The sequence below is a fragment of the Schistocerca americana genome, chromosome 1 (assembly GCF_021461395.2).
Source record: "Schistocerca americana isolate TAMUIC-IGC-003095 chromosome 1, iqSchAmer2.1, whole genome shotgun sequence".
Lineage (NCBI taxonomy): Eukaryota > Metazoa > Arthropoda > Insecta > Orthoptera > Acrididae > Schistocerca > Schistocerca americana.
Genome location: NC_060119.1, coordinates 666,793,016 through 666,819,966, shown reverse-complemented (window position 1 = coordinate 666,819,966; position 26,951 = coordinate 666,793,016). Strand labels below are relative to the sequence as shown.

The following is a 26,951-nucleotide window of genomic DNA, read 5'->3' as shown; positions in this document are numbered from 1 at the left end:
GGGAGGAGAAAGGAAAAGATGAGAGGGGCACAACAATGGTGGCTATACCGTCCCTAATATGTAAGTTTTGAGTTCCCTCTTGAATGTTTAGTGGTTCTGGATAAGACGCAGATCACAGGGAAGCGCGTTACATAGCCGTATGGCTGAGATGGAGAATGACACGGAGAAAGATTCTATGTTATGTAAAGGTACAGCAAGATGCTAGAGGTATCCGATCTGGTATTGCGGTTGTGGAATGATGATAGGGGTTTAATGTGAGAAGATAAGTATTGGGGGCACCAGTGACTAAGAAATCGATGAAGTAAGCACATCGTGTGGAGGTAGCGGGCCCTATGTGGGCGTATCCAACCTAGCTGGGAGTATGAAGGACTGATATGATCACACAACCGTATATTGCACACGTATCTAACGCAAGCATTCATCACTAGCTCGAGGCATCTCGAATTTTCACTATTTGTGCCGTGTTGAACGACATCACAGTAGTAAGGCAAGACAGTAGTAAGGCAAGACTAGTGTTTGGACTAATTTTTGTTTAACATGGGTTGGAGATATTTTTCTAAATTTTTGGATTGCATGTAGGGAGGAGAGCGATTTCCGGCAAGCTGTGACTGTTTGTTCTTTCCAGTTTAGGTGTTCATCCAAGATTATTCCAAGGTACTTTACTGTTACCGATCTCTCCTGACGTGGTTACGGGTTTCTTTCAAGACGAAGAATGGTGGGAAGCTGTCTGGATGTGTCTGTCCTCCACAATAACACGCCGTCCCGTTCTGCACAGGTGACGGTCACAAATGCTACTTTCTTGGGCTATCAAGTTTTGGCTAAGCGTTTGTGTTCTCCCGACATGGTAAGCAGTGAATTCTTGCTATATCCTGAGAGGAACCCTATGCGTGACAGGCAACTGAAGGACGATGACGCGGTTATTTTCGAGGAGGAATTTTTCCTGAGCATCCGAATGGCAGACTTCTACATACAAGGTTTCCGTCAAGGTAACCATCATTGGGGAAAATGTGCCAGTATGCGGAGAAGGAGTAAACCAAATATTCGTGGTCGCAGAACAACTTTTTCGAGGCGTCATCTGAAACTTTAAATGTGCCCGTGCAGAGCACTGCTAATGGAGAGAGCGGTGGTACTGACGCCATGAGCAGCAGCACGGTCCAGAGGCCGCAGAGCAGCGAGCGCCGGCGGCAGGCGGACGGCTCGAGGTCGCGGCCCGCGTCTGCGCGCGCCTCCAGCAGGCGGCAGCACGTGAGGCCGAGCGCCGTCAGGGGCACCGTCAGCGCCAGCGCCACGCCCACCGACAGCACCGCGATGAAGCCCACCTCCACCTGCAGCGTCTGCAACCGCACGCATCACGCCTCTTGTGGCGCACCCGAAATCCCCCGTCACCATTTCGTCGGGGATACTTCCTGAGTATTTTGGTACAAGCGACCCGCACTCCCCAGTGGCATGTTACAGAATAATTTCACAATGTTTGATTCCTTACCACTATCTACCTTTGTATTACACAGATATCTGCACAACAGTGCAAAATTTGACGGTTGCAAAAGTTGCAGGACCAGAAATACCGTAGTGTGGTTACGATCGCTGAGAGAACATTTCAGCATAACGTCGTTGTGCCGCTCTTCCAGTGCACTCAGAGAACCCACACACGAGGTACATATAAGCCAATTCTTCGTTATCCATACTGCTGTGCGTCAGTGTTAACCAGTACTGTCGGATAAACGAATCCCAGACAGAACCTAACATTGCTGAAGGCAACCTTGAGGGCGTTAATAAAGTGGCATTACTGTCGTCAACAGCAAGTACTGTTTGGTTAATGGAATAAGATTGTATCCACACAATACACTAAGCCCATAACGTTTCCGCTGTTATACAGCTATATTCAGTGCGTACAGGTACAAGGAAACATGAGGGTAAGCAAACGAAATGCATTTAGTCTGGGCGTTTCCGCTGTTATACAACTATTTTCAGTGCGTGCAGATACAAGGAAAAATAAGGGTAAGCAAACGAAATGCATTTACTCTGTAACTAGACACCAGAGACCACGGGTTCCCTTATACCATAATAATCACAAAATATATCCGTATAGCCTCCAAAATTTGGTTGGTGGAGTTCTGATTCACCATATACTAGGTGTTTTACAATTCCTATTGCAGGCCTGTAGGGTTTGTAATGGGGATTTAGTAGATGAAGCTTTGATAAGAAACGTATTCCTGGAAATGTAACGTTTGGTTGTAAACACAGAGCGGAGACAATGAGCTCAGAGCCCCGTGCTCTACAGGACCACACGGCGTAGGCAATGTTTCCAGTACTCGTCGTCGGGTTGCCTTCCATGTGATGAACGACGTCCTCTTCAATGTCGTGTGTGCCGTGACCATGGAGCAACCCTACTATTTGCGAAAGTACCAGTTTCTTGCACCCGTTGTTTTAGTCGGATGAAACTGGTATGTGATGTCATTATTACAAAAGGGACTAAGGATGGCGCCCTCTACTCACTTTGTGTGCGTATCGTGAAGCAGGAGATTTCAAATTCATCCCATCTTTAAATTAACGTTATATGCAAACGGTACATGTCCAGGCATGGATTCCTTACCAAAACCTTATTTAGCAAGTACCCTCTACAGCCCCTTGAGACCAGTAATAGGAATTTTGAAACGCCTAATATACTTTGTTATGGCGTCCAAAACTTGTTAAACAATACACATACCAACAGACGATTAAAAAAAACACTATAATCACAGGAACCAAGAAAACGATCATTTGGCAGCTTATTAGTCTACCATAAAAGTCAAAGAAATGCTTCAGCACGTATTAGAAGATAACTAGGTTGATAATATTCTATACATGAAGAAAATACTTAGACTGTCTACTGCCACAACCCTATCAGTAATCGTAATGAAAAACAAAAAATCAGCTATGTTTTTCACTTACCCTGTCGCTGTATGCAGCAGATTTGTGTGTTAAAAAGAAAAAAATGTTAAGACGTCAAAGAGCAAAATTATAAAGTTTTGGCGTTGCAGAAGGCAGTGATGACGACTGGTGCCTTATGACCACACACCACACAACTGTCAACTCCTGTTGTATCTCCCTTCATTCCACCTGTCGCCAAGTTCTCACACCTGCCTTCAGTGTCCTCATTCCTTTCCCACATCTCCTCCCTTGCCGGCCAGGGTGGCCGTGCGGTTCTAGGCGCTACAGTCGGGAATCACGCGACCGCTACGGTCGCAGATTCGAATCCTGCCTCGGGCATGGATGTGTGTGATGTCCTTAGGTTAGTTAGGTTTCAGTAGTTCTAAGTTCTAGGGGACTGACGATCTCAGATGTTAAGTCCCATAGTGCTCAGAGCCATTTGAACCTCCTCCCTTGATACTGTAAATATCGCGTATCTCACGTCCTCACTTTCTTCTCCGACAGGTACCTCTATGTGGCGCGTTCCGCTCTCAGTGGGAACCTGCCCAACGCTGCACCCAACTGGTCGCCGTCCTCGGACAGTCTTCCTCACGCCCATCTAGCGGTCTCAAGAACTTCCCTGCACCTCCTATACTACGGTCTTTGACGTTTCACCGCAAGGCCTGGCCACGTCTGCTCTCACCGCCTTCAGCGACCTGGTTCTCCTTTCTTGACGTTGGACTTGCATCTCTCTCTTTCTTCCAGGTCTGCTCCTCGCTCTTGTCTGGCGGCAGATATCCAGCTGGCCACGCCCAGTGCCGCTTGTGCCTTCTGCCAGAAACCATGGCCCTCCTTCCTTCCAGGGGCGACTCACTGCTCCGAACTCCATCCAACGCTGTCGACGAGGTGTCAGAGGCTCTCCAGGGTCATCTCCCACACTCTGGACCTGGCTTCACCATTTCATCTCTTGCATTTCTTGCTTGGCTTGGCCGATCAGCAACCTCGCATCCCGGTGGCCACTGTTGATTCGAGCGCCTGTCCCCCATCGGCTGCCAGCGCCTTGTCGTCGTACTCCTGGCCAGGTTCTCCGACACGTCTCTGAACGCCTTACAGCCCCCACACCGAGCGCCTGCCGTGACTTGTCCCGGCGAAGCCGGCACTCTGGCTACCAGTCCGGGTACCTCCTCAGGTTCCAGCATCAAGGCCGCACATCGCAGATTCGCAAGCCGCTGGCCTCACGCCACTGGCAAAGTCCACTCACCACAAGCCCGCTCACCATGGACAAGCACACTGGTGGCTTGCTTGCATCCATCCACCGTTGGCGTCTCCCTGGTGTTTCTTGTGCTGTCAGCTGCAGCCTCCTGACTGCCAGCACCTAATCGATCCAGTGGCAGCATCTCTCTGTCCTGTCGCCTCTGCTGCCTGCTCCTTGTCCTATCAGGCCACGGCTCTTCAAAAATGTTCAAATGTGTGTGATATCTTATGGGACTTAATTGCTAAGGTCATCAGTCCCTAAGCCTACACACTACTTAACCTAAATTATCCTAAGGACAAACACACACATTCATCCCCGAGGGAGGACTCGAACCTCCGCCGGGACCAGCCGCACAGTCCATGACTGCAGCGCCCAAGACCGCTCGGCTAATCCCGCGCGGGTCGCGGCTCTTCCTTACATCTTCTTTCCTGCCTGTTGTCAGAATTACACCTCCATCCTCCAGACTCCACGGTTTTCCCCGGACGTCTTCCCTTCCGAATGTGACTGTTCAAATGGTTCAAATGGCTCTGAGCACTATGGGACTCAACATCTTAGGTCATAAGTCCCCTAGAACTTAGAACTACTTAAACCTAACTAACCTAAGGACATCACACACACCCATGCCCGAGGCAGAATTCGAACCTGAGACCGTAGCAGCCTTGCGGCTCCGGACTGCAGCGCCAGAACCGCACGGCCACCGCGTCCGGCAATGTGACTGTTAAATGTCTCAGAAACGAGGATTATTCTTCACAACAGGCACCTTTGTAGTGCGCCATGTGCCTTTGTCTCGCGGCCACACTGCAATTGTAGTGGATCACACACGTCTTTGATCATTGTCCTCAACTACATACTCCAGGGTCTTCGCCTCTCATGCAAAATGCCGGCTTCATTTCTTTGGGGCATCCCCTCCGGGCCCTTCTATCGGCCTTCATTGGCGCTCCTGTTCTCAGGTCCACTCCTTCCGGACGACTCCGGCGTCTCCTGCATGGGGAAAACGAGTGCCATATCCTCGGATGTTGTCTCCTTCAAAGCCATAGCAACGAGATGGCCCTGCCAATTCTGGCGAGGGCGAGAGGAATGTGGTATATGTCTGATGCCTTATGATTCAGCCACCCGCCACACTACATAGTGATGCAGGTTGCCGCACGATGAAGGCACTGCAAGTCGGCGCAGCTCAATTTGCCTGCCCCAGCTGCTGCAGTACTGAGGACCCCACATTCACCGGAAACAGCCGTCACTAGATCGCAGCCGCGTGCCACGTGACGCGAGGCTGTTTCCTGTATTTCCTGGCCCTTGCAAGACACCGCCCTGCACCTCGCAAACCAGTGTGAATTCCAGTACCGAACGAGGTAGCGCAGTGGTTACCCTGGACTCGCATTCGGGAGGGGACGTTTCAAACCCACGTCCAGCCAACCAGAGTGAGGTTTTCTAGCTTGTGCTCCGTCTCTAATGACCTCGTTGTCGACGGAGCGCTGTACCCTAATCTCCTCCTCCTTAATTCCAGTTTGACCGCGACGACGTCTCGAGTCAACATCAGAAGTGCCGCCAGTCTAGTCGTCAAAGTGGATCGCTCACCAGTAGACCCTGAGATATCCAGTGCCGCTTATACAGACTCTGACCGCAGCAGCTATTCTCAGTAGTGATCGACAGTGTCCTTTCATGTAGATTGAAGAACTGTTATTCTCGGTAGTGACCAATAATATACTTGCTTGTAGTTCAAGAACTGTTATTCTCGATAGTGACAGGAAAATATAATTGCTTGTCGTTCAAGAACTGTTATCCTCGGTAGTGACCGACAATACACTTTCTTGTAGTTCAAGAACTGTTATTCTCGATAGTGACCGACAATATACTTGCCTGTAGTTCAAGAACTGTTATTCTCGGTAGTAGCCGACCATGTACTCTGCTTGTTTTTTCTAGAACTGTTATAGTGTTTGGGACAACATTCAGTATATCAGGATGAGTCTTCTGTTGCTTTACCCGGAAGCTGTTTCAGTTGCTAACGCTGTAATATTATTTCTCTGTAGCAATAAAGTTGTGTGGACCTTGGCTACCTGGGTACCTTTTTCATCTTACGCGGTCATCAGCCACAGCAGGATTCATTTAGGCAGTATATAAGAATGCAAATCTGTCATCGGAACATGCAAATTATTATCGTAAATAAGTTTTGGCTAATAACACGAACAAGTCAATGACTGAGTATGGTTCTTCCCTTCGTATATAAAATATCGGAAAGCTAAACCAACACACATGGCCGACATAGAACGGTTATCTATATTACTATATAAACATTGTTACCAAAAATCTCGAAAAGTACTTGACCGATTAACTTTAAATTTTTACTCTAATAAACGTTCGGAAGACATAGGCTAAATATGTTTTTAATATGTGTAATACATAAATGTACTAGCGAACCCCAGAATACGTCACAATTGCTAAACATGTGCTGGATTTCGTCATATGTCTTAATCTCCTTCTCACCTCCTCTGTCCATCTCCTCTTTCCCCCTCTCTACGTCAATTTTCTACTCTCCTATCTTTGTCCATTTATTCCTCCCCCTCTCTCTAAAATTGAACCTAGTTTATTTTTATTACAAATTCAGATTTCGCAGTAGTATTCTAATCATAAGCCAATAAGCCACAAATACAACTTTCCCTTTACTCTGAAAACCGACTGTGAGAAAGGAAACAAAACGTCACATTGTTTTGTGTACAATTTTTGACTTATGATTAGAATCCTACTGCGAAATCTGAATTTGCAATAAAAACAAAAGAGACTCAGGTTCAGAGAGAGAGGGGGAGAAGTAAATGGACAAAGAGAGGGGAGTGGGAAATGGACATGGAGAGGGGGAGGGAGGAGATGGACAGAGAGGAGGAGAAGGAGATTAAAACGTATGACCAAATCCAACAAATGTTTAGCAATTCTAGGCACTGCGGGGTTCGCTAGTTATTTACATATTACATATATTAAAAGTATATGTAGTCTATGTACGTCCGAAATTTCATTAGGGAATATCAGAGTGTTTTCGTAAGAGCGTGCAAAAATGTGACAGGACATAGACAATGTTTCACTGAACAATTTGAGGTAGGGAACCTGGGGTCGGAGAAGCCAGCATAATTAGATATAGAAGTAAATTTGTCTACAGCTTTGTCTAGCATTATTGTTTTCAAGGTTATTTACAACTAACATATGCACACGTTTACACGTACTATGCTGTTTATTTACTTATACATTCTTTATTTCCTGCCAGGAAACAAGGTGGACGAGCCTTATTACCAGGAAGTCATGCTGCAGGTTTTGTTTGCTTCCCTGGTCCGTAAGGTGGCTCTGTCCTATCGTATTTATATCGTCCCATGACAGAACGTGCTGTGACGGACCCATTCATTACACAGTGGCATTGAGAGACGTGTAGTACAATATGATGGAGCGGTACCGGCACAGTATTTCCTGGTCGCTGAATTGGAAGATCACCTGACCTGAATCACCTTGATTATTTCCTGTGGGGATATCTAATATCGCTTTTGTATGAGACCCCAGTGGATACTAAGATGGAATTAGTTACCAGCATTGTAGCTGCCTATGACGTGAATCGAAACATACCTGGGATATTTGTCAACGGGTGTCTGAATCTTGTTCGCCAATGTCACGCTTGAATTGAGGTTGATGGCCGTCAGTTTCAGCACATTTTCTACGATACAATACAAATGGTATGTTCATTCAGTCATAATGGTATTTGCACTTGACTAATGTAAATTAAAAAAGTACACAGTAATGTGATTTTATCCCTATTATTTCCTTAGGTTGGCTTTTCCGACCCCAGGTTCCCTGCCGGTAATTGTTCAGTGGAGCATCCTCTATGTCCTGTTAAGTTTTTACACGCTTACGGAAACACCATTTATATATGCATGGGAGAAACATCATATATATTCCGCCTCTATCCCCCAGACTCCAAGGTTTTCCTCAGACGTCTTCTCGTCCGAATTTGACTGTTGAAAGGTTCTTTCTCAACAGGCACCTTTGCAGTGCGCCATGCGCCTTTGTCTCGAGCCCAATATATTAATAAAGAATATGCAGGGGAGTGTATATATATATATATATATATATATATATATATATATATATATATATATATATATATTTATTTAAAAACAAAGATGATGTGACTTACCATAGGCCGGCCGAAGTGGCCGTGCGGTTAAAGGCGCTGCAGTCTGGAACCGCAAGACCGCTACGGTCGCAGGTTCGAATCCTGCCTCGGGCATGGATGTTTGTGATGTCCTTAGGTTAGTTAGGTTTAACTAGTTCTAAGTTCTAGGGGACTAATGACCTCAGCAGTTGAGTCCCATAGTGCTCAGAGCCATTTGAACCATTTTTTTTGACTTACCATACGTAAACGCTGGCAGGTCGATAGAAACACAAACAGACACATACATACACACAAAATTCAAGCTTTCGCAACAAACTGTTGCCTCATCAGCAGCAGCTTGTGTCTGTATATGTGTGGATGGATTTGTGTGTGGGTGCGAGTGTATACCCGTCCTTTTTTCCCCCCTAAGGTAAGTCTTTCCGCTCCCGGGATTGGAATGACTCCTTACCCTCTCCCTTAAAACCCACTTCCTTTCGTCTTTCCCTCTCCTTCCCTCTTTCCTGATGAGGCAACAGTTTGTTGCGAAAGCTTGAATTTTGTGTGTATGTATGTGTCTGTTTGTGTTTCTATCGACCTGCCAGCGCTTTCGTATGGTAAGTCACATCATCTTTGTTTTAAATATATTTTTTCCCGCGTGGAATGTTTCCCTTTATTATATATATATATATATATATATATATATATATATATATATATATATATATATATATATCGGGGCGGTTAGTAGACCCGCAACCGAGCGCCTCCCCAGGTGGCGGATAGGGGAATGCCTCCTAGATATAGGTGGTACCGAGGAAATGAAATACTCGGGGCGGACCAAAACTACTAGTAGCGTCTGTTCCCACAGTGGGCGGCTACAAAAGGCGTCTGCTCCACATGTCAGTGGCGGCCTCAACCAACCTCCTGATCTGGAAAGTCAGGTTGTACTCGGCAGCATGCCATACATCCAACTACTAAACATCATGATGGTACAAAGAGAAAAATCTCATTACCCCGGGCCCCAGTCAATAGACTGGGATTGTCGTGAGCATCGGATTCCGGGGGCTCACGGACATCATGAGAAGAATCGGAGCTTCTCAAACTCCCTCAAGACCAAACGCAAACACTACATCTGCACACTCAACGTGAACACACTGATGAAGACAGGAAAGATGAAACAACTGACAGACACTCTCGAAAAATTTCAAATCAAAATATGTGCACTGCAAGAAACACGATTCACAGACGAAGACCATTTCAACACGGAGAATTTCAGAATATACAAAGGAAAACCATCGAGACAACTGAAAAACCTAAGGCTTTTTGGCACAGGATTTGCAGTACACAGGTCCATCACGGACAGCATAATCGACTTTTCGTCACCAAACGAAAGAATCAGCACCATCACATTGAAATCAGCCAATAAATCCTACACAATAATCAACGCACATGCACCGACTAATGACTAAAACAGGAAAAACCCGGACGAAATTGATGACTTCTTGACGACAATGGAAGAAACTATCAGAAAAATTCCTGCACATAGAGTCAAAATGATACTGGGAGACTTCAACGCCAAACTCGGAAAAGAAAAGATATACAGACATATCACAGGAAAACATACTCCACACAAGGACACCAACAAAAACGGAAAACATCTGATAGACTTTTGCAAAAGCCACGACCTCGCCATTATGTCAACAAAATTCAAGAAACCAACACGAAAACTTACTACATGGAAATTCCCCAGCGGAAAGCAAGAACTACAAATCGACCACGTAATAGTGCAGAAAGACTCACAAAAAGAAATTTTGAACATAGACACCCGTAAAGGCTACTTCCACTCAGACCACCACCTACTACAGATCAGGATTCGTCTTTTGCCCAAGAAAAAGCTCCAGAAGAACAAAATTGTTAGACCAGATCCAGACTACGTTACTTTAAACCAGACACAAATATTACACAAAATTAAAATGGAGAAAACGACAGACTGGACACAACTTTCACGAAGAATCCGAGAGGCCATGAAACCAGCACAAGCACCACGAACACGGAAACACCGTTGGTGGAACCACACATGTGACCAAGCTATTGACCAACGAATCAGTGCATGGAAAAAATTTGTAGCCATAAATCCCAAGAGAATTGGATGAACTTCTTGAAAACACAGAAGCAATCAAGCAAAATCATTCGCAGTGACAAACGACAGTATGACAAACGACGACTGACAGAGATCGAATCGGACTTCATGAAGAACAATACAAGAAACTTCTACAGAACGTTCAGAGAAAATATGACTGGATATCAACCACCCAACTTGTGCTTCAGAAGACCGGATGGAACCCTAGAAACCAATACCAAAAACAATTGTGACATTCTGGCAAAGTACTTTGAAAAACTGCTCAACACGGACCCCCCCCCATGGAAGAAATGATGACAGAAACGAGCACATACAATCCAGATAGTGAACCTCCAACTCTAGAAGAAGTTAAAGAAATAATAAAGTCACTCAAGAATCGTAGAGCACCAGGAGAAGGTGGCATCATCGCAGAAATCTGGAAGTTGAAAGACCCAGAACTCACCAAAGACATCCACAGGATCTTGGAAGACATCTGGAAGACCATGAAAATTCCTGGCAGCTGGAAAACTGCCCTGATACACCCACTACACAAAGAAGGTGACAAGACTGACCCGAACAACTACAGAGGAATATCCCTACTACCGGTCACATACAAGATCCTCTCTAAAGCTTTACCGAACAGACTAGAATGCCAAACCGACCACTTGATTGGGGAATACCAAGCAGGCTTCCGTAAAGGGCGGTCTTGTGCGGAACAAATTTGGAACCTGAAAATGATTTCACAACACAAACAGAACCTGATCATTACCTTTGTTGACTTGAAAAAGGCGTACGACTCTATCGACCGGAAAACTCTCTTCAAAATTCTAGCAGAATACAAAGTAGACAACAAAACACGGGCTATCATAGAGCAAACTCTAACCAACACGACCTCCAAAGTAAAGTTCTGTGGGGAACTATCAGAGCCCTTTGAAATTCGCACAGGTGTCCGACAAGGCGATGGCCTCTCACCTCTCCTTTTCAATCTGGTGTTAGATAAGGTCATAAAAGAATGGGAAACATCACAACACGGGATAACCTTAGGAAACCTACAGATTAAATGCCTGGCTTTTGCAGACGATTTGCCGATTGTCACGAAAGGTATAAAGGAAACAAAAGACACTATTGAAAAACTGCACGAAATCGCTTCCAAAACTGGACTACAGATCTCTTACGAAAAGACACAGTTTATGAGCACAAAGAAACTCTCATCTCTGAACACAAAGTATGGCACGATTTACAAAACGGCAAACTTCAAATACCTCGGTGAAACACTACAAATGAGTGGACATAACAGAGACTCAAACGAAGAAAGAAAGACTAAACTGGACAAGGCATACAAAGTAGTGTGAAATCATTACAACAAGAAGTCTATCTCACAAAAAGCCAAATTACGCCATTACGACACGGTGGTGCTCCCCGAGGCACTATATGCAGCAGAGACCACACTAATCCTAGGGCATACACGTATCAGACAATTAGAAAAAGTAGAACGGAAAATATTTGGCGCAACTAACAACAATGGAATATGGATCAAGAAACCTACAGAGGAACTGTACAAACATACGGAGACAATCATAGAAAAGATTAGGAAACGCAGACTACAATTCTATGGACAACTATTCAGAATGCCATCACACAGGCTGACCAAACAGATCTTTGGCTGGGTAACCACTAGAAACAACAAATGGGTGGCAGAGGTAGAAAACGATCTGAACCAGCTCAACATAACAGCAGACACAATAAACGACAGAATAAAGTTCAGAAACATCATTAAGAAAAGTAAACTACATGAGATACAATGCGACAAACGAACAGGCATAAAATGGACCGAAGAACGCAAGCAAGATCACACCCAGAAGATGAAAGAAATATGGGCAACCAAAAAGGCAATCAAGATGAAGCCGAAGACACAAAGCCGACAAGAAGCATGGACAGAGGACCGGAAACAGAAACACAGCGAGCGAATGAGGGAAGTTTGGGCAGCAAGGAAGGCAGCAAAAGGAACTGGCCATGTAGTTTAGTCCAAATGCGCTCTTTAAGGCCACAACACCAATAATACACTCCTGGAAATTGAAATAAGAACACCGTGAATTCATTGTCCCAGGAAGGGGAAACTTTATTGACACATTCCTGGGGTCAGATACATCACATGATCACACTGACAGAACCACAGGCACATAGACACAGGCAACAGAGCATGCACAATGTCGGCACTAGTACAGTGTATATCCACCTTTCGCAGCAATGCAGGCTGCTATTCTCCCATGGAGACGATCGTAGAGATGCTGGATGTAGTCCTGTGGAACGGCTTGCCATGCCATTTCCACCTGGCGCCTCAGTTGGACCAGCGTTCGTGCTGGACGTGCAGACCGCGTGAGACGACGCTTCATCCAGTCCCAAACATGCTCAATGGGGGACAGATCCGGAGATCTTGCTGGCCAGGGTAGTTGACTTACACCTTCTAGAGCACGTTGGGTGGCACGGGATACATGCGGACGTGCATTGTCCTGTTGGAACAGCAAGTTCCCTTGCCGGTCTAGGAATGGTAGAACGATGGGTTCGATGACGGTTTGGATGTACCGTGCACTATTCAGTGTCCCCTAGACGATCACCAGTGGCGTACGGCCAGTGTAGGAGATCGCTCCCCACACCATGATGCCGGGTGATGGCCCTGTGTGCCTCGGTCGTATGCAGTCCTGATTGTGGCGCTCACCTGCACGGAGCCAAACACGCATACGACCATCATTGGCACCAAGGCAGAAGTGACTCTCATCGCTGAAGACGACACGTCTCCATTCGTCCCTCCATTCATGCCTGTCGCGACACCACTGGAGGTGGGCTGCACGATGTTGGGGCGTGAGCGGAAGACGGCCTAACGGTGTGCGGGACCGTAGCCTAGCTTCATGGAGACGGTTGCGAATGGTCCTCGCCGATACCCCAGGAGCAACAGTGTCCCTAATTTGCTGGGAAGTGGCGGTGCAGTCCCCTATGGCACTGCGTAGGATCCTACGGTCTTGGCGTGCATCCGTGCGTCGCTGCGGTCCGGTCCCAGGTCGACGGCCACGTGCACCTTCCGCCGACCACTGGCGACAACATCGATGTACTGAGGAGACCTCACGCCCCACGTGTTGAGCAATTCGGCGGTACGTCCACCCGGCCTCCCGCATGCCCACTATACGCCCTCGCTCAAAATCCGTCAACTGCACATACGGTTCACGTCCACGCTGTCGCGGCATGCTACCAGTGTTAAAGACTGCGATGGAGCTCTGTATGCCACGGCAAACTGGCTGACACTGACGGCGGCGGTGCACAAATGCTGCGCAGCTAGCGCCATTCGACGGCCAACACCGCGGTTCCTGGTGTGTCCGCTGTGCCGTGCATGTGATCATTGCTTGTACAGCCCTCTCGCAGTGTCCGGAGCAAGTATGGTGGGTCTGACACACCGGTGTCAATGTGTTCTTTTTTCCATTTCCAGGAGTATATATATATATATATATATATGAGAAAACTGTGTCACGAAATTTTAATCCTGGATAGCTGATGCCAGTAGAAACCAAAATTATTTATGTTGTGTAGGTCGACAACGCACCATTCTTAAACTACGGAAACTTGGTTACACGCTCTCCGATTGGCCGTGGGACTGCCCTACTGCCGTTCGTCGGTTGACGGGAGCGCTATGGTTGTCGGTTCACACATGCAATCGTCCCTCGCCCTGCCACTGGCCCAACGTGATTTGCACACGCGTCGAATAGGTCTTCCTGTTTGTATCCGCCTCACGTCAGATGTACTCACACGTAAGCCTCGCTTCGGAGCACACACACGTCACCTACGATTTAGTCATACAGTAAGCATGGTGGCACAGTATTCGACTGAAGAACAACGAATGTATGGTTTTTGTTTATGAACTAGCCTATGGTAATGCGCATGAAGCTCGACGGTTCTATGAGGAACGCTACCCAGCAAGACGCCACCCACACGCGCAAACGTTTACAGCAGTTCACCGTCGTCTTGGCGAAACAGACTCGTTAGCAGGATATCATCGTGATGCTGGAAGACTTCGAACACGACGGGATGCTGCATTTGAAGAGACTGTTCTCAAGAACTTCGAGGAAGCACCTACGACAAGTACTCAAGTGGTTGGACACGACATTGGGGTCACACATCGGTTAGTCTGGGATATTTTTAGGTATGACGGCCAGCATCCGTTTAGTTTCCACCCTGTCCAAGACCTAAATCCTGTGGCGGACTATGAACACAGGCTAGGGTTTTGCCGTTGGATTCTGCGACGTGGTGCTGCATGAGATCCGGACTTCCCCGCCATAGTGTTATTTACCGACGAGTGCACGTTCCATCGGGACGACCTTTACAACACTCGAAACGTTCATTGCTGGACAACTCCGGCAGGCAAAGCATTCGATGTCATGAGTTATCCAGAGCATCCGGCAACAGGGAAATCCAGCGGCCAATCGGCGCACGTAATGCCAAGTTTCCGTAGTTTAAGCAGGTGTTGACAGATGTGAAAATTACCGAACTGTCAGTTTAATAAGTCACAGCTGCAAAATACTAACGCGAATTATTTACAGACGAATGGAAAAACTGGTAGAAGCTGACCTCGGGGAAGATCAGTTTGGATTCCGTAGAAATGTTGGAACACGTGAGGGAATACTGACTCTACGACTTATCTTAGAAGAAAGATCAAGGAAAGGCAAACCTACGTTTCTAGCATTTGTAGACTTAGAGAAAGCTTTTGACAATGTTGACTGGAATACTCTCTTTCAAATTCTAAAGGTGGCAGGGGTAAAATACAGGGAGCGAAAGGCTATTTACAATTTGTACAGAAACCAGATGGCAGTTATAAGAGTCGAGGGGCATGAAAGGGAAGCAGTGGTTGGGAAGGGAGTGAGACAGGGTTGTAGCCTCTCCCCCATGTTATTCAATCTGTATATTTAGCAGGCAGTAAAGGAAACAAAAGAAAAGTTCCGAGTAGGTATTAAAATCCATGGAGTAGAAATAAAAACTTTGAGGTTCGCCGATGACATTGTAATTCTGTCAGAGCCAACAAAGGACCTGGAAGAGCAGTTGAACGGAATGGACAGTGTCTTGAAAGGAGAATATAAGATGAACTACAACAAAAGCAAAACGAGGATAATGGAATGTAGTCGAATTAAGTCGGATGATGCTGAGGGAATTAGATTAGGAAATGAGACACTTAAAGTAGTAAAGGAGTTTTGCTATTTGGGGAGCAAAATAATTTATGGTGGTCGAAGTAGAGTGGATATAAAATGTAGGCTGGCAATGGCAAGGAAAGCGTTTCTGAACAAGAGAAATTTGTTAACGTCGAGTATAGATTTAAGTGTCAGGAAGTCGTTTCTCAAAGTATTTATATGGACGATAAATAGTTTGGACAAGAAGAGAATAGAAGCTTTCGAAATGTGGTGTTACAGAAGAATGCTGAAGATTAGATGGGTAGATCACATAACTAATGAGGAGGTATTGAACAGAATTGGGGAGAAGAGGAGTTTGTGGCACAACTTGACAAGAAGAAGGGACCGGTTGGTCGGACATGTTCTGAGGCATCAAGGGACCACAAATTTAGTATTGGAGTGTAGCGTGGAGGATAAAAATTGTAGAGGGAGACCAAGAGATGAATACACTAAGCAGGTTCAGAAGGATGTGGGTTGCAGTAAGTACTGGGAGATGAAGAAGCTTGCACAAGATAGAGTAGCATGGAGAGTTGCATCAAACCATTCTCAGGACTGAAGACCACAACAACAACAATATATAAATGGGAAATGTTGTTACCAAAAATCTCGAAAAGTTTCCAGATCGATGCATCCATGTCGACAACACTTGCTCCGCGATATCATATCTATCAGCCGACACCGGGCGAGCGACTTTCAATTAAAATGTCTCCCCTGTCTCGGAGTACACGTAACAGGTGTATGAGTGCAGTTTGTAGACACATCATTGACATGTGGAAGTTTGAGACTGGCCGTGGGGCGAGCTCGGGCAGCCTGATGGTAAGGCGACCGCTCACGATAAGCAGGAAATCTGTGTTCGTCATGCCATTATAGAGCTGATGGTTGTCCGTACGCAGTTGTGCATATATTTCATGCAGTTACACCAGAGCCAGTCTGTACCATTACGAGTAGAGAATGAACTTTACAATTCTTTCCAAAACGTGTTCTATGTGATATACTGTAAAGGTAGCAACCATAACATCACAACAATATTTTGGATTAGTGAAGTTTCAATTATTAGTGGAAAGCAATATGCAGTGATGAGCGTAGAAAGTTGTATCCACCGTCGATCATCATCTGTTTACTTGTAGCGGGCTTCATGGTTGGAATAGGTAAAGACTCAACCACAATTGCAGTTAGAGAGAAGAGCCATTGAAAAGAATACGAAGAAAAGTGATAGCAACTAACGTTGTATAGATCGCTACACATAATGATAATTATAGATGCATGCAACATTGCACAAAATGGTCTTAACACTTAATTTTCATTACAGTTGCGAAATACGGTATTTCACTTATAAAACTTGTATATCTGCAACTGCGGAAAAAGATGTCGCAAATCAAAGAAGCAACATGTACAAGCATTTGGGAAATCCCAATATGAAAACGTTCAGAGGAAAGAGATCTCTGGCACCAGCAACAGGTTAGAAACCACGGACCTTGAGTAATGAAGAAAGCATGTTACCAAGGCCAAAACAGCATTTCACAGACCTTTACTTCACTGTACAGCACTTGGCGCTCGGGCATTAAATGTCTGCAGTGGCGCGTAGTGGGTGACAAACAGGTAGTGCCAGCGCGTATTTAAAAGCTGTACATTCAAAAGGTCATAATGCGTAATCGCTCACCGTCTACGTGCTTCGGTCAAGAAAGTCTCTCCAAGTCACGAATTAACATTACATCAGGTTGATGTGTTTGACGACAAGATATTTTCCTCAGTCTGATGTAGTGTTAATCCGTGATCTGAAGATGGTCGTTGGGCCGAAATTGGTTGTCGTTGAACGAAAAACACTACCGCACGTTTTGGTGGTTTTGTGATTCCGACTTGTAGCGAAACAGGAGCTGTATCGTTTGTGAGATACAGACAGAGGCGAGCGAGTGTGCCGGGACTTACCCCAGTTCACAGCCAGAAGCGCCACGTCACCATAACGCGTCTGTGAGAAGCGCCCAAGTATGACACCATAATTAAGAATAAAATAAAAAGTTGAAATTGCTTTTTGAAACTTTGTCAACATATACTTTAATGTGATAATGTTTTAAATGTCAAGCCTTAGAGTGATTAGATGAATAGTTTTCCTAAATACATCGTTTTAAGAAAAAAATAAGTGGCGCCAAATAATAGAGCTAGAAAGTCAGAAATTGTTTATAATGTGCAGATGTATGTCAAAATTAACTGGTGCAAGTCTCAACATGATACAATAAAAATTTTAATCATAATCCACCTTTTTAAGAAAAATTGAAGGCGCTAAATATTAGACTTATGGTTCAAATGGCTCTGAGCACTATGGGACTGAACTTCTGAGGTATCAGTCCCCTAGAACTTAGAACTACTTAAAGCTAACTAACCTACGGATAACACACACATCCACGCCCGAGGCAGGACTCGAACCTGCGACCGTAGCGGTCGCGCGGTTCCAGACTGTAGCGCCTAGAAACGCTCGGCCACTCTGACCGACTGTTAGATTCAGAAATGTGAAAATTTGTATGATGCTACAGTTCAATCTAAAAATAATAACTAAGTAACCTCATTAAGCTGCATCTAATAGTTTTCGATTAATTTAATGAAAATTAAAATTGGAACTAGAACATCCTTAGTTGTAGTAGATTAAGTATCTGTAATTTTAATACCAGAAAATTTTGGTTACAGCACATGATAAAACCTATTACGTAATAGAGCTGTAACAAGTTTAGGACCGTAATGTTAATGACAACCAATAAAAAGTCTCTTAAAGTTATAGTTCAGAGGTAATGATCTACTGTCAGTTCCGTTCTAAAAATTCTGTTACGCAAAGTTTTTGCGCAAGCGAGCTGAAACGTTTTCTGTTATTTCAACCAACCTACCTACATGCAAGTAAAAATTAAGAAGATTCTAAATTAATTCATAACTTTGTTATTAAATATTGTGTTTGCGGCCGTTTAGAGACTGCTGCCGTGTGCATAAGGCGGATGACAGCAGGTGTTCCCTTGGTCGTCCGCTGCGCCACATATATAAGTACAGGCCGAAAGCAAGAGGAAGGCTTCACTTTGCACCCAGCCGCTGTAAGATCCGCGTCTGTCAAACGCCGGAGTGCGCGCTGCCTCGGATGACGTCAGAGACAGGCTGTTTGAAAACGTTGATTTTCAGTATTAATTGATAGAGAACTCGCGAGGAGTGTACACCGTCCTGGATCGCTTAGATTTTCGCTAGAGTAACTACTAGTGTGCCGTCCGTGATATTTACAAATCTGCGTGGCAAGTGGTGACAATTATTTTCCACTTTTGAGGCGAGCCCTTAATTTCAGTATTAGTAGTCAGGGCGAAAGGCAATTTGGTAGGAACTTACCGTAGAGGTCGCCTCTGAACTGCTTATTGCGCTGTTTAGGATAGAGAGATTTATTGTCAGTATGAACATAATAATACTTCATGTTGTGTGTGAGATACTTTACTAAATATGTGTATCAATTAGAATTCCAAATCTTCATTTATAATCATAGTCTTGATCCCGCTAAGAAAATAGAGATTAGAAACATTTCTTTCAGTGTGCTGGACAATGATGTGAACGTGCAGACTGGAAACTATGGTCAGTATGTTCTCCATCGCTTTCTGGCTGACCACAAAAATAGTTGGCAGGATCGCGTAAAAGACGGTGAGCCACCCAAATATTTAAATCCGCCGTCCCACAGACTTAGTATGTTTTCCATCAGATGACATTCAAATATCAGCACTACGTAAAACGTTATGGCGAAAGTAAGGATCAAATGGGGGACTTACCTCAGTTATTAGATCCGTTAATGAGATTCTGTTCCACAGCGCATCACGAACGAGTTCTGGAACATTAAAAAGACTGTAAGCTGACGAAAAGACGCATTTCAAGGAAGTAAAACAATAAATTATAACAAACTGTTCATAGTGAGCGTGTGTGTGTGTGTGTGTGTGTGTGTGTGTGTGTGTGTGTGTGTGTGTGTGTGTGTGTTTGTGTGTGTGTGTGTTATTGACATTATTACCAAGCCAATTAGTAGCTTCCAAAAGGATTTCACAATTTAGTAAAATATTAAACTCCCCTTAGATAAGTTAAGCAATTTCATTATGCCCCTGGAACTCTCCTTATAAAGGACGAAATCCCTATATTTTTCTGGTAATAATAATACTCAATTTAATACTCAACGCTTGTGACGTAATTGTGGATTCCAGAGCACAGTCAATGTAAAATGATTTTGGTATGAAAAGTCTATCGTATCAAAATACGAAGACAAACCTTGTGAGACGGTAAAGGTGATGTCATATCTGATTCACGAGCAAGGACAAAATAGTGGGAAAGCGCATCATGCACCATCAAAATGGAAACTTCATTCTTTGCCTCCAGGAATTTCAAATTATTTACTTTCTCTTGCATTAGGAACAAGGATTTTGCATACACGTTGTATAACGTTGCAGAGTACTTCGCTTTCAAATCTACGTTCCTTCTAAAAGGATCTTGCGGTAATGAAGCGAACCGAGATATCATTCACTTAGATTCATAGCAGTCAAGTGTACTTGACTACTATGTGCCACATAGAACCGAGTATTTATTCACAGATAATCGTACAAGTAAGCTGCGTTGTTTCAAGACGTAGTGAAGGACTGACAGTTTGGTAATGTACGAAATTAAACACATTTCATGCTGAGATACATAATTATGTCAGTGTCCTTTTTCGAGTTCTCTATCATTATTTTTTGGGAAATTTACGCTTTATGTTGCCTGAGAGAAATAGTCTTAGCATCTGTCATTTTTATTAAACATTCTTTATTTTTAAGGGTTCTGTCAATTATCAAATCCTTTTTGCCGTGCCACTAGAATGTGATTTAATCAAGGATTCTTTCTAGAACACGCTTGATCTTAATCTTGTAATTTTGGGTTCTCTGTTCCACTGGGAGTAATCTCACTAGTTATTAGTTAACGTGTTGTATCCACGCATCTTTCAGTAACGTAATTTGTCCTCAGGTGGGCATTCCGATTAGTAATTGTGACTTCCGTGTGCTCAATTTCGCGATTGTAAGTACTTCGTCTTCAAAGTGTTAATAGAATTCCACTGGTAGCTGTAAGTTTTCCTAACCCTCGCTTCTTCTGCGTAGCATATGTTTGGAACTGTTACGTGGTCGGCTTGTAAGGCTTCTTGCAACTTCAGCTCACACATTAATCCGTTATGTCACTACATGTACTCCAAACTAGCTTAATGCTGGAAGTGCATTTTTGTTGTCTGTGGAGCTAATTTAATAACAGCTTAGATCAAAACTATTTTAGTTTTCTTTAATTTAAGATACTATATCTACTAGAGAAAATATACTCGCAGTGTACGTGCTGGAGGTAAAATTCACAAGCCAGTTACGTGTTACACGAAGGACTACCCGCATTCGGGAGGACGACGGTTCAATCCCGCGTCCGGCCATCCTGATTTAGGTTTTCCGTGATTTCCCTAAATCGCTCCAGGCAAATGCCGGGATGGTTCCTCTCAAAGGGCACGGCCGCCTTCCTTCCCCGTCCTTCTCTACTCCGATGAGACCGATGACCTCGCTGTCTGGTCTCCTTCCCCGAAACAACCAACTAACCAAGGACTACCACGTGGGTGCCACTGAATACCTAGGGATTGCAATTACGTACAGTTTAAATGGAACCATCACACAGAACATTTGTGGGGCAGGCGAAACAGAGACTGCGTTGGATTGGTATAACGTACAGAACGTGCTATAAAGCTACCAAAGAGACTGTCTGTACTACGCTTGTCCGTCCTCGCGTATTAGTGTGCCTTATGTGATCCCTACCACATATAGGACTGACGAAGAGCATCGAAAGACTTCAAAGACGGGCAGATCGTTTTGTTTTTGCGCAAAATAGGGCAGAGAGTTCCACGGATATGATGAGCGAGTTGGGGTGACAATCATCAAACAAAAGGCGTTTTCCATCCGGCGAGATCTTTTCACAAAATTACCATCATCAGCTTTTTCTTCCGAAAACCAATATACTTTGTTGAAACCCGCCTACTCATGGAGAAATGACCATCGTAACAGAGTAAGGAAAATCAAACGTCACACGGAAAGATATAGATGTTCAGTTTTTCCACATGCCTTTCGAAAGTTGAGAGTAGAGAAATGGCCTGAAAGTGGTTCTAAGAACCCTCTGCCAAACACTGAAGAGTGAATTACAGAGCAAATTATGCAGATTCTACAACCATCTGATTACTGCCGCATAGTTTTAAATTGACTGTATTCTTCTCTCCTGGCAACGAGACCATTTGGGGATCAATATATTCTAATAATCCTTGTAATTCCTGTATTATCTACGGATACACTATGCCACACACAAGATTAAATCTCAATATGCGAAATTAAGGTTACTCCTACTTCCTACTTCCACAATAGTGAAGAATAGAAGAAGTTGAATATATAACTTAAGTTCTCTTATTCATCAGTTTTATTTTATTAATTTGTACTTTATTGGATGTCTGGTCAGAGAGACAAAATCGTTTAGTATGTCACGAGATATCCAGAACTGCTCAAAAACAAATCTGTAAAATTTACCAAAAATATAATTCTCCATCATATCAATAACAGTGAAAATAGTAACATAAAACACACAATATAGAATTTTAATAGTGGGCAAAGATATAAAAGCCTGTTTGTAGAATAATCCCGGGATATGACAGGAATTATTTGGGAAACGGTGGAAAATCATATTCACGATGGTCTGATAAGGTAAACAACCCGGCATCCTGTTGATGGGAAAAGTCGTCGCACTTTTCCAGTTCATTTCATTGGTTTACATTTACTACAAAAACATCAAGTTCATCTGAAGTACTTTTACATGGACAATGTTATCTATTATTTCTTTGATTTCAGCTAATTAAGCTTCCATAAAATAATTGAAAGCATAAAATACGTCTAAATGGAAGCGAAGGAGTTCCCTGAAAGGGGAACTTCCAACCTGAATTTCAAAACATGCAATTTCTCGTGAAGAGGTATCAAATATTGTGAAAGCTGTTAAACAGGTGTCCAACACAGTGCTGTGAGCGCTAATTACGTGCTCGCAACAGAAATATCGATTCTCTATCTCGTTTCCACTGAATGAATGCGTTTATTTCTTTTAAACAAGCTAAAGTTTCTATCCACAAATCTCCTAAGCGATTATATATACTGCGTCAGAGCCCCAATTGCAGTATTTAAAAAGAAGCCCGTGTAAGGTTCGTGAATAAACACCACGAATGACACATGTGTGTGTGTGTGTGATATCTTATGCGACTTAACTGCTAAAGTCTTCAGCCGAACGAATGACACATGACTTGCCTAAGTTGTGTGAGGAATGGAATTATTCAACGAAAGCTAGTTTCAGTGTATCGAAGCAGAAGATAATCAATATCCACGAGAGCTTACCATCACCTAAGACCAGGTGTTTTCTGTTTCATTAGTCGTGTCACAAGAGAAATCACGAACAGAATCACGTGTAAGAAACTGGATGTATAGGGTATAACTCCTTCCATGACTTACTAGCTGAAGCCAAAAGTTGTTACTTTCCAGCTACTTCAGCTTCTGACATGAATCTACAGCAATTAGGATTGGTTATCAGCTAATAAGACAGTTTTATAGTGCACATGCAGTCAGCTTTAGAGCTGTCCTTTCCAGTTGAAGACAAATCGTTAACGCATATAAAAAAAACTTTCCTGGTGTAGAACACTGAGGATCACCCAAAGTCATACACTGAGATGACAAAAGTCATGGGATAGCAATATGCACTAATAGATGGCGGTAGTATTGCGTGTACAAGGTATAAAAGGACAAAATGGTTCAAATGCCTCTGAGCACTATGGGACTTAACTTCTGTGGTCATCAGTCCCCTAGAACTTAGAACTACTTAAACCTAACTAACCTAAGGACATCACACACATCCATGCCCGAGGCAGGATTCGAACCTGCGACCGTAGCAGTCGCGCGATAAAAGGACAATGCATTGACAGAGCTGTCATTTGCACTCAATCGTGTGGAAAGGTTTCCAATGTGATTATGGCCGCACGATTGAAATTAACGCGCTTTGAACACGGAATGGTAGATGGAGGTAGACGCATGGGACATTTCCTTTTTGGAAATCGCTATGGAATACAATAACCCGAGATCCACAGCGTCCAGAGTGTGCCGAGAATGCCAGCCGATGTGGCGGAGCGGTTCTAGGCGCTTCAGTCTGAAACCGCGCTACCACTACTGTCGCAGGTTCGAACCCTACCTCGGGCATGGATGTGTCTGATGTCCTTAGGTTGGTTAGGTTTAAGCAGTTCTAAGCTCTAGGGGATTGATGACCGCAGATGTTGAGTGCCATAGTTCTCAGAGCCATTTGAACCATTTTTTGTGTCGAGAATATCAAATTTCAGGCATTATCGCTCATCACGGACAATGCAGTAGCCGACGACCTTCACTTAAAGACCGAGAGCAGCGGCGCTTGCGTAGAGTTGTTAGTGCTAACAGACAAGCAACGCTACATGAAATAGCGACAGAAATCAATGTGGTAAGTACGATGAACGTATCCGTCAGGACAGTACGGCGAAATTTTGCGTTAATGAGCTACGACAGCAGACGACCGACACGAGTGCCTTTGCTAACACCACATCGCCTGCAGCGCCTCTCGTGGACTCGTGACCATATCGGTTGGACCCTAGACGACTGGAAAACCGTAGCCTGGTCATATGAGCCCCAATTTCAGTTGGTAACAGCTGATGGTCGGGTTCTTGTGTGGCGCAGACCCCACGAAGCCATGGAGCCAAGTTGCCAACAACGTACTGCTCAATCTGGTGGTGGCTCTATAATGGTGTGGGCTGTGTTTACATGGAACTGATGGTGTCCTAGGGTCCAACTGAACCGATCATTGACTGTAAATGGTAATGTTCAATTACATAGAGACCATCCGCAGCCATTCATGGCCTGCATGTTCCCAAATAACGAAGAAATTTTTATGGATGACACTGCGCCATGTCAGCGGGCCACAGTTGTTCGCGATTGGTTAGAAAAACATTCTGGACAATTCGAGCGAATGATCTGGCAAGCCACACTGCCGCACATAGAACATAATTTGGAGGTTAGTTCATGCCCAAAATTCTGCACCGGCAATACTTTCAAATTATGGGCGGTTATGGAGGCAGCATGGCTCATATTTCTGCATGGATCTTTCCACGACATATGAAGTCCATCTCACACCGAGTTACCGCTGTACACCTAAGAAAAGAAGGTCTGACACTATATAAGGCGGTATTCCATGACTTTTGTCACCTAAGTGTCGTATTCCATTCGGATGATACGTTAGGTTATTTGTGGTAGTGTATCGTAATTTTCTGCATCCTGCTGCTCTGTCAGTATTAAAAGGAACTGAACGCCTTATCACTGATTCTATAATAACTGCTAATCTGTCAATATGTTATGCTCAGAGAAATATATATCGTATCTTATCTTTTCCAAAAGTTTTCATCAGGCAGATAACTGTGAAATGGACCTACAGTTATCAACTATTGGCAACATTAACCAATGAAGAGAACTGGGAAGAGGCCTTCTTAAATGGCGTTAAAACATTAGTTAACTTAAATAGTCAGAAGAAATAGGCTTTGTGAACTACAGAATACCGGGAAATTTGGTTGAACAACAGTAGACTTCAAAACCTGTAATTCAGCACCGAACACAGAACCTCAAACGAAAAAATAAAAAATGATTCAAGAACGTATTAAAACTAAAAAATATTTCGTTTGCCTTAATAGTTCATCCTGTTTCTGGTCGGGAGATAACATGTAAAGGTCAGATTAGAAGTAGTGTAGGAATGAAGAACATTTTAAACCTGTTTTTTCAATCACCAAGAAATAGAATGAAGGTGGTTGTAATTTTCATACAGATTACGACTGTCCTGCCAGCAACGCAGTGAGGCGGCTGTGCGTGGGTCGTGTCATGAAAGTAGCTATCGACACTGACATTCATCTTTATTTTTTATTTCCCCTGGTCACTATTCAGGGTAATCAGAAGCTGTCTCAAAAGCTTGTAAGGGTGTTACAGGGTATATTGTGCTGAGAAATAATTGCTAAGAAAAAAATTCGACGCATTACGCCGCTTGCGAATTAATTAGCATTGAAGTCAGCCTATCAGGCGGTTGCGCGCTCAGATTCAAGAGGCCCGTCAAAGGCAATTAGCCTCAGTTGAGAAATTTCCTGGCTGATTAAATCTGTGTGCCAGACCGAGACTCGAACTTGGGACCTTTGCCTTTCACGGGCAAGTGCTCTACCATCTGTTTTTATATTCGTCGAGATCACATATAACGCCCTCCAGGCGAAAAATAATGATGTGTAATTACCATCAATATCAAGCAAAATATAAATGGAATTAAAGAAATTAAAGAAAACGCCCTGCTGGCAAAACAAACAAAGTGGCACCCGCCTACCGCCAACTTGTGGGCAGACGTACACTGAATGCCAAGGCAGGCAGACATGTTCCAGGCACGTCTTCACGAAGAATATTACATTTTGCCGGTACATTGGACCGAGTCCCAGTATTACACAATCTCACTGAAATCACCTTCTCATACCTGGGACACCCCAGCTGCAGGGGGGATCAAAGAAGGCAATACCCAAAAAGTTGGCATAATACTGACGACACCGCGGATGGTGCACGAGAAAAGTAAAGCGATCTTGCAGGAACGTCCAAAAATCAAGAACACTCTTCTCACCTTCATGGAACAAATAAGAGATAGAGAGGACTTTTATCCAGGTCACAGCGTTGGTCTTCGTACGTGGGAAATATGTCTCATCTGGAAACAGAAGAGATTTCGGTGTAATGGTATGGGGAGCCGTAACGTAGAAGAAAGGCAAGCATCTTCTGAATCAGCTGCCACACCTCTGCAGAAGATCCATACATCAATCGACGTTCGTCCGTATCAAGCGTGTGGCAACTAGGACTCAGCGGCGAATCTGTCATTTTTATGGCATGTAGACGAAGTTGTGTATGTATTTTCCATTAACGACCAGATACCATGTCGCACGAGCGCTCTGTCGAGGAGTACATGGTGGACAGAACGCCAAACCACGAGCTATGCGATCGCAGGATATCGGCTTTCCACAACATTTCGAGTATGATTTCTCGTCATTAGGCGGTAAACATCACGTGCCGTAGGATTTCTCTCTAGGAGAAAGGAAGAAATATAGGCTACTGCAACGGGTGCCACTCGAGAGGGAGGGGCCAATTCGTCAATCAGGCTTGCCGATAATCCGGTTCGGCGGCGGGTCCACGATTTAACCATCGTACTTACATAAAGGGCAGCTGCTCTTGCTTGGACGTTGACAAGGCCGAGGCC

The 26,951-nt window shown here is 44.3% G+C and overlaps 1 protein-coding gene across 1 annotated transcript in view; it reads right to left on the bottom strand.

Moving 5' to 3' along the window:
• LOC124587979 overlaps positions 1-26,951 on the bottom strand; it is a 183,527-nt gene that overhangs the window by 94,542 nt on the left and 62,034 nt on the right. Inside the window, exons 3-4 of the mRNA XM_047131468.1 lie at positions 19,379-19,434; positions 1,135-1,334 (exon numbers count right to left, since the gene is read on the bottom strand). Of these exons, the coding sequence (XP_046987424.1) occupies positions 1,135-1,334; positions 19,379-19,434 (256 nt within the window). The remainder of the gene's footprint in view (positions 1-1,134; positions 1,335-19,378; positions 19,435-26,951) is intronic.